The sequence below is a fragment of the Eubalaena glacialis genome, chromosome 9, assembly GCF_028564815.1.
Source record: "Eubalaena glacialis isolate mEubGla1 chromosome 9, mEubGla1.1.hap2.+ XY, whole genome shotgun sequence".
Lineage (NCBI taxonomy): Eukaryota > Metazoa > Chordata > Mammalia > Artiodactyla > Balaenidae > Eubalaena > Eubalaena glacialis.
This window is the reverse complement of record NC_083724.1, coordinates 52,365,571-52,378,444: the sequence shown is the minus strand read 5'-3', so window position 1 is coordinate 52,378,444 and position 12,874 is coordinate 52,365,571. Positions and strand designations below refer to the sequence as shown.

General features: G+C 39.5%; 1 protein-coding gene across 1 annotated transcript in view; it reads right to left on the bottom strand.

Annotated features, from left to right (window-relative positions):
* Positions 1-12,874, bottom strand: part of DOCK8 (dedicator of cytokinesis 8) — a 221,411-nt gene that overhangs the window by 125,279 nt on the left and 83,258 nt on the right. Inside the window, exons 5-7 of the mRNA XM_061201215.1 lie at positions 11,376-11,499; positions 6,851-7,063; positions 2,418-2,503 (exon numbers count right to left, since the gene is read on the bottom strand). Of these exons, the coding sequence (XP_061057198.1) occupies positions 2,418-2,503; positions 6,851-7,063; positions 11,376-11,499 (423 nt within the window). The remainder of the gene's footprint in view (positions 1-2,417; positions 2,504-6,850; positions 7,064-11,375; positions 11,500-12,874) is intronic.

Here is a 12,874-nt window from a genome sequence, read left to right as displayed (position 1 = left end):
GGGACATGCATTATATAATTCCACTTATATGAGGGAATGGTGGGAGAGAGAAATGGGAATTATTGTTTAGTGGGTACAAAATTCCAATTTGGGAAGGTGAAAAGAGTTCTGGAGATGGATGGTGGTGATAGTTGTACAACAGTGTGAATGTACTTAATGCCACTGAAACACGACTAAAAATGGTTGTGATGGCAAATTTTACATTATGCATATTTCACCACAAATAAAATTTAACATTATCATTAAATTTTTACTGTTCATATTTAACCATTCTAGGTTTACCTATAAGAACTTGCTTTCTTTTGTCCAGTTTATTTAAAGTAGTGAAAGACAGGATGATCTCTTTGGTTCATCTCCCCTATTGCAGGCATATGTTGGTATGAATACTATTTAAGATACTGGAGCAGGTCAAGTATACGTTGAGCAAACACTGCGATTCTACTTAATTTCTGCTTTGGCAGTTTGGGGGAAAAATAACTAGAAACTACACTTCACTATTTTCATCAAGAGAAATCCAAGTGACTCAATTTGTTTTTTTTAATAATATTACATGACTATCTTAGTGACCATGTGTTCCCACCTGTGAGAAGAGCTACCATTTATTTATGGAAAACATCTAGGAGACTTAGTGTCATGCATCACAGGGAAGAATTCCTCCAATCCCAAAGGGCATAGTTGCTGTATCTGATGAGCTTCCTGTGGTGGGTGGGCGAATGCCTCAGACAATAGGGTGGATTTCCTGAACAATGAATGCAGAGGGGGACCGATCAGCCACTTCCACTCAGTCCTCCTGCTGAAGGGCTAGGAGGTTCCCCCTTCCGGGTCAGCTCACAAGGGCTAGAGTTTGCCTTTCTGTACCCGTTGCTTGATACAGAGCTCACTTATTGGCCGCTCATCTCCGTGTACAAGACAAGAAGTCCGAACTGCTCCCCCCATCCTACTGGTAGAACTGGCTTAAGGAGGGTGTTACAACATCAAGAGATCTCCACACCTGTGTAAGCAGTCACGCTGGCTTGTGTTCTGAGCAGAGAATTCGGGAGGCTCCGCAATAGAATCAGAAATTTATGGCACATAGGAACTTTGAGATCTGGTCTCACTACTTCATTTACAAGAACTCAAAATCCCAGAGAAGTCCCCAGGGCTGAAACATAGTCTTGAATCCAGAATCCAAAGGCTCTAATTGCAAACCAGGTGCTGCCTAAGGGGTCCATGAATTGACTTCAAGAGATGGATGACCTTCCTAATAGGGTATGAAAAAATGTTATGCTTATGAACTTTTGCCTTGGTAGAGCATTCACAACTTAATATTTTCAAAAGAGCCTGTGAAGAAGTGGAAGAACTAATTCTCTAAAGCAGCAGTCTGCAAAGAGGAAAGGGAGGCAGGCAAGCACTCCAGGGGGTAGGCAAGACAATCCACTGGAATGCAGGAAGAAAATACTATAATTTACTTTTATTTATTGAGTTCATCCTTCAAAATGCCTCATTTATGTATGTTTTATAATATATATATAATATTTAATAAACAAATACAAAATGAATACACACATGCAGAGGATGTGTGACTTTTAAATACAATAAAAAAATATGGAAACAATTGCTTTAAAGCAAATGTGGCCCATGAGATGAATCCAGATTTCAGACATGTTCTTTTCGAAATGTGTGGTACTTAAGAAGGAAATGAGAAAATATTTAAGAAGTCAGGAAATTATGCAGAAAAATCTGGATTTCTAGCTTCTCTTAAAAAAAAATCAGACAATTGACCAAAATGGGCTTGTTTACTTGGATGGCAAGAATCGGCCCTAGCTAGTAGTGGGTGCCCTGTTGAGATAGTTTGCTGCAGTCCCCACTACTCTATATTGTCCACTGGCACTGAGACTGAGTTTTAGTTGCATTTTTCATTGTGTTTTAACAGTGGTGTGCTGGTAAATGTTTAACAAACAAGCCTCTAAAAAAAAAAAAAAAAAGGCTCTAATTTGTAGCATTTTCTGAGTTCAGTGTTGTAAATATTTCCACCATTCCACCATGGCCAATTTCAAGCTACCAACGTGACTTCACTGAATAAAGAGTTGGGAAGAGAAGTATACAATCAGCTCTCAGGAGTTAGAGCGGACTCCAGCACACCATTGGCTTTTACCGTTATTTTTCTTAATGTAGGCCACTTCACTCAATTAATTACCTACACGCCTAACCTTAGTGTTTTGCCTTCCCTGTCATAGAAGAATGACTGTCAAAGGCTTGGCAGGATTAGAATCTGGGACTAGCTGACTCCAAACTCTGCTCTTTCTACTACCTCACAGGGCACTGTTAAAAGTGTGTCGGGGGTCCTCCCCGATTCAAGCTCTGATGGTAAAGACACAGTCTGTATTTGAAAGGCAAGACAGACCTCAGTGTAGTGGTTAGTGTCTGCTCATACTTACTTCAGGGTCAGCAACTTGACCAATATTCTGTTGCCCAGATGTTCCTTAGGACAGTCTGGTACCGGACGTATTTCCACAGCATCCTCCTATTGTTAATCACATTGCAAAAGAAATCAGTAGTGAATTCCCATGAAGAGTTCCAGTTGAAGTTAACTCGGGGAAGGGAAGGCTGCTAGCCACCATGCAAGAGAGCTTGCATTTGCTTTATTTCTAATCGCAGAATAACACATTGACTTTTACAAGAGAGTTTATTATCCAACCCCTACGCTTCAAAGTCAGCATTTACAGCAAACATTTTCTCCTTTCAGAAAGCCAAGCATTTAAGACAAAGAGACCGAGGGAGGAAGGAAGGAAATGTGAACATGGATATGGCTTAGTAACATCCACCAGATGGCAATGCAAAATCTTATACCTATTGTTGACTTTTTTTTTTTTTTTTGGCCGGCTCTAAGGACACAGAATATTTCTCCTGCCAAAGGCTTTACTAGTAAATATATGAGTTTCAGGTTTGAGATCTGAGTCAGAACAGTTCACCTGAGGCTGTAAACCATTAAAACTATAATACAGTGTCTTTCTCGGTTTACTGTTTTCTTAAACAGATGATAGAGATTTGGGGTTGAATTTGTAGGTTCTAAATAGACATGTCCAGCTAGAACTTGCTAAAGTTCTAGGTATAGAGAAGCTTAGTAATGACAAATTTAAGAGATACGTCTGTCTATTTTACTACATAGGGACCAAGGGACTTAAAGGGAAGTATCAAGTCCCTATTGTAACTTTTAACATTCAAATGTGAACTATCACAGTATCTTAAGTATAGTCATGCATGCAAAGATCAACAGTGCAAGTTTCCCTGAGAACTTTAATTCTTGCTCTTGTAGTAGGCTATACAAACTCTGATGAGTGGTCTGCAGCTCACAAGGGTGCAAGGAATAGAGCCATGTCTAATTGTATTTTCCTGGGCTATAAATGATATCCCAAATACCCCACAGCAACCAGAAGAATTTTAAAATTCTGTTCTGATGCCTACACTGCGCGGAAGTCTCTCAGAGCAAGCTGGAATTTTCAGGGTGATCAGAACAGACACATCTGAAAGGGAAGGGGCGCCTTACTGGAAAACCACCTCACCGTAAAGGCACTCATGGGTTTCCAAGACTGCCTTTGGTCTGGATTCAAAACTCTGGGATCCTTTTTAGAAAGCTTTTCACTTGGAAAATTGTAAACATATACAAAGGTAGGAGAAGAATGTAACGAACCACATTTACCTATCACCTAGCTTTAACAATTTCGACTCATGGGCAACTTGGTTTCATCTATACTCCCTCTTACTACCTTCCCCCATTCAGTGTTGGAAGCTTAGAAGCAAGGCCCCAGATATCATATAATTTCATCTGTGAATATTTCAGTACAGATCTCTAAAAGATAAGGACTTTTTAAAAACACATACTATAATACAATTATTACTTTTTAAAAATTAAAAATAATTTCCTATTGTCACGAAATACGTAGTCAGTTCCGAACTTCCCCAGCTGTCTCAGTTTTTTTTATAGTTAGTTTGTTAATTCAGGTTCCAAACAAAGTCTACATATTCATATATTTCCTAACTCTCCTCTAATCTATATGAATTTCTTGCACCTTTACAGTTATCTGAAATAAGAATGTATTGCCAATAAAGCAGAAGAGGAAATGTGAAGTTGTACTGGATACCTGTTGTTTTCCTCTTCCTGGGAGAAAACAGATAGATATTTACAATGAGAGAGAGAGAGAAAGAGAGAGAGGGAGAAAGGCAGAGAGAGAGAGAGAGAGAGAGAGATCGCAAGAGAGAAAGGGATAATATGAGGGATGATTTTCTTCCATCAGCTGACCCAATGGATCCTGAGGCCAACTCTACATCTGCCTACTTGTGATTTCATTATGTGAGCCAATAAGTCCTTACCTTTCTTTAAAAATTGGTTTTTAGTTGGGTTCCATCACTTGCAACCAAAAGAGTCCTAATGCAAACTCCTCTACGATTTGGAGTATAGTGGCACCCTTCTTATGGATCAACACATAGGATGCCTTTTATAGAATCAGAGTGAATCAGGGAAAAAACTCACCTCATAGAAGCTTGGTGGTTGAATTCCACTTTTGCCTCCCCTGTATACTCAGTCATAATTTGGATGTAAGAGTTCACCTCTCTTCTAACTTTTTTTCATCAGGAAATAAAGTAATAATAATATAAGATAATTTCACTAATGTGGTGTCAAAAAATTCAGCATTTGTAATCATTTCATGGTAGGCCAGAAAGTTACCCTTTTTTCTACAGGACTTTCTCTGGAGAAAGTACAAATTACAAGAACAAATGCAATTTCTGTGCGTACAACTCCAACACATTAAAGGGCTGGTATAGAAGCCCTCTAACATTTTAGACTTACCAATTTCCAAATAATCTATACACTAATCACAAAGCATTCCTCTCCACTTAGTGTGGCAGGCCCCATTAGGACATCTGCTAGATCATAACTTTTAGTCTCAATTGAGTTTCTGCATTGTTTAAAGACCATAAAACAAAATTCCTTAAAAATAGTCTATGATTCATCCTTGTAATCAAGCCTGGATATCCTCCCATTTAATCTCATGAAGGAGACTTTAATGAGCTGATGTCTCACTGGAAGTCTTCTCCTCACCCTTTAACTGTTTTCTCTCTAATGGTGTCCATTTTGGGTCTTTATTACCTTTTGGCACCTCCATCATGGAATTGGGAGGACGAGGAATGCAAGTGAAGGTCATATCAGTCAGATATAATATTGCTTGACAAATTTGGTAAGAAGTTTTAAAGCTGTAGATGGCAACTGAAAAGTTACAAGATGTGATTGTTTATGTCATCTTTGGATTTCCATTAGGTGTGCTAATATACCAGGTAGTCATACATAGATAAATAAAAAAAGTTAAACATAAAATTTGGAGTTAATGGGTTTGGATTCCCCATCTATAATTCAATTTACCTGCTGAATCTTGAACAAGTTATTTAACCTCTCTGATTCTTACTTTGTAATCTGAAGATGGAGATGATAACATTGCCCACATAATTCATATTTATTTTTAATCTGCCTCATTCAGAAGAGGATTTGAGGCCCCTGACAATTAAAAAAAAGATTTAAGGCCATTGCAAATAAAATAAATAGACGAGAAAACCAAGGTGATTGGAAAATAAGGATGAGAAAAAAAGAAAGCTGAAGTAAATTCAGGACACCAATAAGTAAGCCACCAGATTTAGTAGAGGTGAACAGAAATTTGACTCCAAGTAACAAATTTTGTGGAGCTGATTACAAGATGTGACAATCTCTAAGCATACACATTTTCTCAGTGGGAACATAATTATTCTTTGTCTGAAGGCTTGAGGGACAATTTTTTTTGGATCCTCATTGAGGCGGGTGCTGCATGATGGGTAGGTTAATATCCTCAATAATATTTGCACAGTGGACATATCACATCAAATAGCTGCTGTTTCCCTTATTGTCTTTTTTTGCTGACCACTAGTAAGCTCATCGAAGGGCAAATAAGCAAATGATTCACAGGGGTGGGGGATTCACAAGGTGTGAGAATGAGGCTCCCTGATGGTTTTGATTGACCCAAAGATCACATTGCAAATACTCAGAGGCATGGAAGGATGGCATATCTTTTACGCAAAATTTCCCTAAATCTTATTTCCTGCAACTCAGCTTTTAATAAAATTTGGACAACAAAGATATATTGTGGTAATCCGTTTCTGGCAAGACGCAGAAATGTAGATATTCTGACATGCAGAACGGAAGACTATGAGCCTCTCATAAAGGAGCCTGAACAGGCTTGAATAACGGTCATCCGCCATCCCATCCAAAGTGACCCCAGGAGCGACCACAGGCAAAGCCTAAATCAAGTTGTTTCAGGTCAGCTCCACTACGTAGAGTGGACAATCAATGCATTGGGAACACGGCTATGATTATTTTCGGCTGGAATGTTTTCAAAGCAGGTCTCTCTGGTTGTTCATAGAGACCATCCAACAAAAAACAAAAAATCTTAACAAAGCACTAACGAACATCAAGGATTAAGTAATACATGTATTGATAGATTAGCTGCAAAACACACCTTCAAGTAACTTAATGGTTTGACTGGCTGAGTGGGCTTACTGCATGTAGACCCTTGGAATGTTCTGAGGATTAAATGAGACAGTACCAGTCAAAGTGTTTTGTAAAGTGCTACGAAAATCCTAGCTGCTATTAAGGAACCTCATCTGTATGATTGATCAATAATTTGCTCTGCTGTTACACAGGCTTGCCTTAGTGAAAAGAACAGCCCAGAAGTCACACAAGTAAGCATCCTGACATTACTATACAGTAATGACAAACAATAATATTTTCCTGGAGGCTCCCTGTGTCTTCACTGAAATTCTCCGGCATAAAGATGGTCACACCCACCTCATCCACTGACGGGTAAAGGGCAAAGAGCTCGGCCTGCCGATTGGTCCTCCGGGCCTCCTCATTCTGCTTCTCAAAGTCCTGGGCACTCACTTGTTGCACGAGGTTTTTCAGCCGCAAATCAGGCTGCAGGCTGCGGAGGTCAAAGTCACAGGCAGTGATGGGGCCTTTCCCAGATACATCGCACAGCACGTTCAAGTGGCAGGGGCCTGCCTGTGAAAAAAGACATGTCTTGGTGAGAGAGATCGTGGGTCTAAAATGAGAACTAAAGGGTCTGGAATGTCTCAAGACTGCTCCAATGTGAGATTGCAGAGTTGGGCCTCAAAGAATTTCTGACAAGAATCACATCATAGCTTCCTGGACTGAGTATCCTAAAATTAAATGTATCCTTCCTGCCTGGAAGCAGGTAATTAACTCATCAGATGTAGATACACCTGTTCTTGAGGAAAAGTTTGAAAACAGTTCTGTATTGCTATTAGTTTGGGGCATGTTCTTTTCTGGAGATTGGGAGCCAAACCTCTTATGAACCCTACTCATGTCTTGTGCTCAAGCAGAACAGAACTGGAATAAGGCCTTTAAAAAAAGCAGAGACTGGACTGGGGAATAAAGGGACCTCATCCTAATCCCAACTCCAGAGCCTGGCTTTCGAAACTGGAAAATAAGACCATCTGTGAGAAGCCTTCCAAATTAAGTTTTATATAAACTCCAAAGCTGAATAGTATGTTTCAGAAGACAGAGATGTGGGCATGGGAACACTTTCCTACAGGATTGTAGTAGCAGTTACAGGAATAAACACCAGGGGGGAAAAAAAAAAAAAGAGCGTTTGCTATTCCAGCGGTATTCACTCAGCTGCAGTGTGTTTGAAAAAAACTGTCTTATTTCAGTCACAAAGTGGCCACTTCATTCCACTAGAAATGTCCTGGAAATTGGGAAATGGATACCTAACTACAGACTTGGCAAAAAACATACAACCATAATCAAGAATATGTTGTAAGAATAATAGATGGATCTGTTATAAACACCTGTAAAATTTACGGTAAAGTGTTATTCTCAAAGTACTATTAAATGGACATACTACTGTACAATATCTCCATAATACATATTTTTGGTGACATCTGTCTAACTCATAAAAGTGTTACTCTCCTAGATCATAAATTTTATCTAAACTGAATGTGTTAACAATAATCAATGGTAATACTTTAATTATTAATACTTTTGTTCATCTTAGAATTTGTAAGATGCTTGGGAAAATGAATTGGATTTCCCAACACTCTTTAAAATGATGTAAAGATGTAGATAGATAGATAGATAGAGAGCTATTGATGTCTTTATCTATCTTCAGAACTTATTCTAAGGCCACAACTGGACAAGTGAGCAAAGATGTGAGGACAAGAGTATCTCTGGAACTCTGTAATAACAAAATAATAGAAACAACCTAAATGCCCCCCTCAAAAAGAAACTTTTCAGATTAAGAGATTTTGGAACTTTCATACAGTGGAACATTAGGCAGCCATTAAAAAAAAGAAAAATGTGCTGTCATTGGAAGAGAAAGATAATCATAGTATATTGTCTTGTTAATAAAAAAGAGGAAGCTTTACAATAGTATATATAATATAATTTTTATGAAGTATATGTGTATCATGGATTCACATCATATATATATATTTAACTTATGAAATTCAGGCATTTGGCCTCACAATTCCACTCAATAAGGTGCATAAAAATGATTGAAAAGGGCTTCCCTGGTGGCGCAGCAGTTAAGAATCTGCCTGCCAATGCAGGGGACATGGGTTCGATCCCTGGTCTGGGAAGATCCCACATGCCACAGAGCAACTAAGCCCATGTGCCACAACTACTGAGCCTGCGCTCTAGAGCCCATGAGCCACAACTACTGAGCCTGCGTGCCACAACTACTGAAGCCTGTGCGCCTAGAGTCTGTGCTCCACAACAAGAGAAGCCACTGCAATGAGAAGCCTGCGCACTGCAACGAAGAGTAGCCCCTGCTCACCGCAACTGGAGAAAGCCCGCGCACAGCAATGAAGACCCAACACAGCCAAAAATAAATAAAATTTTAAAAAAATGATCGAAAGGGAGGATGTTGCTGGACTGAGCATCTCTCCATGATGAGTATTAGTCTGATACTTAAAACCACACCTCTCTTGTATAACTTGGCTCTGAAACCCAGCTGATGACTTGAGTGCTGTGTTAGTGCGCTGAAGGAATGAGTGTGCTTTATGGCTGTGCTGGATGCTCACCTTTTGAATTTACCCTTTTATGCTCTGCTCTGTGATGCTGGGTCTGCAACTCAGCAAATCACATTTCTGCTTTGCTACTTCTCCCTTTAGGTTCTGCCAACAGGGAGCACTCCAGGGAGACTGGATGGCTGGGGGAGGGAGAAGGGACTGACCCCTTCCTCTCTGCCTGCTGTTCCTCTCACCTTGGTTGTGGCCATTGGTCCTAGTCTTCTGTTTCTCTGGCACTTCCAGAAAAACCCTCATCTTACCTTCCTTGGAGGTATCAGCACCAATTGGGCAATTCCTTCTCCCAGGAGGTCTAAGTCCAGACTCCCAGCCCCTGTGAGGTCTCTCCTCTGACGACACCACTGACTAGGTTGTACCCCCTCCTCAGATATTTGAGTCCTAGCTCTGAGGCCCCTCTTCTGAGCTGCTAGGTTCTGATAACTCCAAGCTCCTCCCACTAGACCCATGGTTCTCAAACATGGTCCTGGGACCAGCAGTATCAGCAACTCCTGGGAAATGCTATTTAGAAATGCAAATTCTCAAGCCCCACTCCAGACCCAGTGAATCAGAAACTCTGGAGTGGGGCCCAGCCATCTGTGTTCCGACAAGCCCTTCAGGGGGTTCTGATGAAGCTTAGGTTTGAGAACCACTGCCATAGACCCCAGGCTTAGGGTGGCGCGCTGTTTCTTGTAGTTACAATTTCTGTATGACTTCAGTTTTCCTTTTTGGCTCTCGCAGTCCTCCAAAATGTGTTTAACCATTTCCCTATGTTAAATTTCTTCTGTGGAAATACCTAGTGTGTCTTCTGTCTGACTGATACAAGGAACCATTTAGTTGGTCACCTACATGATGAAAGCTGAATTTAGTCAAAATTACCAATGAAAAACCCCTGAAATTTCCCACAGAGGACAGCATACAGATATCCCATTCCTCCGTAAGCCCACCAGGTTCAGCACTGGAATTGATGGCTGATTCCTCTGCAGAGATAAGTAGTCAGCCCAACTGTAGTTTGAAAAATAGGTATTATTTAAAACCTCTACTCATATTCAGCATGGCGAGATGCTTGTGTTATGAGGGCACCTGGAAGCTGAAAACTATACTGTTTTAGAAGAAGTCCTGTGCAAACTTGGACACATTTCTTCCTCTATGTTTTATTTTTCTTACCTATAAAACGGACAGATTGGACCAGAGCACTGGTTTTTAAAATCTTTTAAAAATTGTGTCAAGTATATATGCAACATAAAATTTACCATTTCACCATTATTTAATGTACAGCTCAGTAATGTTCATTACATTCACATTGTTGTGCAACCAGTCTCCAGAACTCTTTTCATTTTGTAAAACTGAAACTCTATACCCATTAAACTATAACTCCTCATTCCCACCCCTCCTCAGCCCCTGGCAACCACCATTTTAACTTTATATATCTATGAATCTGACTACTCTAGGTACCTCATATAAATGGAATCATACAGTATTGGTTCTTTTGTAACTGCCTTATTTCAGTCAGCATAATGTCTTCAAGGTTCATCCCTGTTGTAGTATGTGTCAGAATTTCCCCCATTTTTAAGGCTGAATAATATTCCATTGTATGTATATGCCACATTTAGTTTATCCATTCATCTGCCCATGGACACTTGGCTGTTTCCACCTTTTGGCTACTGTGAATAATGCTTCTATGAACACAGGTGTATAGAGCATTGACTTTTAAACTGTAACTACTCTGTAATTGTAATAATAATAACAACAGCAGCAGCAGCAGCAGTAGCCAACATTTATAGGGCACAAAGTGTGAGCTGGCATTGTCTTAAATGCTTTACACACATTAACTCATTTAATACTCAAACAACTTCATGAGTTGGATACTTTTATCATCCTTGTTTTCCAGGAGAGGAAACTGAAGCCCAGAGAGTTGAGTTATCCTGTCTGAGGTTATAGAGTTGGTATGTGATAGACAGTCTGCCTCAGTGTGGAGCTTTCAATCATACTGCAGCCTGCCTTAGGCTTGGGGGCACCTCTGAGTCTCTGCAGGAATCATTATAGGGATGGGCCCAATTCCCCCCCTCCCCAGTTACAGCCCCTCCACTTTTATCTATTTTCCTTTGAACACCAATGTCTATAGCTACAAACAAGTTTGAAAAAAAAATCACTGACTCAAATGGTAGAATTCCTCCTATTCCAATATTCTATGAGTCTAGCCTTTTTATTAGTTTAAGAAAAGATCGACAGCATGCCATGGAAGAACGTCCAGTAACCTGGCAACCGTGTTTGTTGATAGGAAATACCTGAGTGCTGGGTTCACTGCACTCCAAGGTTTCTGACTCAAACGTCTGTTTCTGAAGCGTCTTGTGAAAATCTTTTCGGGATCCAGTCTTTTTAAAGCCGCAAATCTCCGAACTTCCTTGGTTTCTTTCATTGTTGTTATTAAATAAGAGAGAGTGTGGAAGGAGGGAGAGGGAGAGGGAGAGAGAGAGAGAGAGAGGCAAAATCATTAGATTAAAATAAAAGTAATGGCTTAAGTGCAGACATGGTGCTGAAAGATCTTGCAAAGAGAGGACCAGTTGTAATTCTTCACATCTAATTATGCACCAGGCCTAACACAAGGCTCTGTTGTAATGAGATACAAACTTGCCTCCTGGCTGGTTCATTATTAAAGGCAGGAGTGGCCTGGGAAAATGCCACTTCAGAGGTGCGGCCATTTCAGCTGTGGGGCATTTGGCTCCAAGCTGAAGCTAAACTATGACCCTAGTGTAAGAGGCTGGAATAAATCTAGCAAAGTGCAGACGCAGTGAATAAAGGTCGTTTGAAGATAAAAATAGAGGAAAACATTTAATCTCCAAATCAATGTTCTTAGTAATGAATAAAAAAGGCAGGACATGGTTAAGAAAAAATAGAAATAAATGATTTATGTACCAAAAATCTTTGCTGCCATTCTCAATCGCCACTCCACGCAAGCCATTAAAGTTGTGTTTAAAAAATGTTGCAAATATTATATATCACTTATATGTAGAATCTAAAAAATAATACAAATGAATCTATACAAAACAGAAACAGACTCACAGACATAGAAAACAAATTTACGGTTACCAAAGCGGAAAGGGGGTGGGGCATAAATTAGGAGTATGGGATTAACAGATACAAACTACTACACATAAAATAGATAAGCTTATTTTTGTGTATGGTGTTAGGGAGTGTTCTAATTTCATTCTTTTACATGTAGCTGTCCAGTTTTCCCAGCACCACTTATTGAAGAGACTTTTTTCTCCATTGTATATCCTTGCCTCCTTTGTCATAGATTAGTTGACCATAGGTACGTGGGTTTATCTCCGGGCTTTCTATCCTGTTCCATTGATCTGTATTTCTGTTTTTGTGCCACTACTATATTGTCTTGATTACTGTAGCTTTGTAGTATAGTCTGAAGTCAGGGAGTTTGATTCCTCCAGCTCCATTTTTTTCCCTCAAGACTGCTTTGGCTATTTGGGGTCTTTTGTGTCTCCGTATAAATTTTAAGATTTTTTGTTCTAGTTCTGTAAAAATTGCACTGGTAATTTGATAGGGATTGCATTGAATCTGTAGATTGCTTTGGGTAGTATAGTCATTGGGAATGACATATATACACTAATGTGTATAAAATAGATAACTAATAAGAAACTGCTGTATAAAAAATAAATAAAATAAAATTCAAAAATTCAAAAAAATAAAATAAAATAGATAAGCAACAAGGATTTACTGTATAGCACAGGGAACTATACTTAATATCTTATAATAACCTATAATGGAAAAT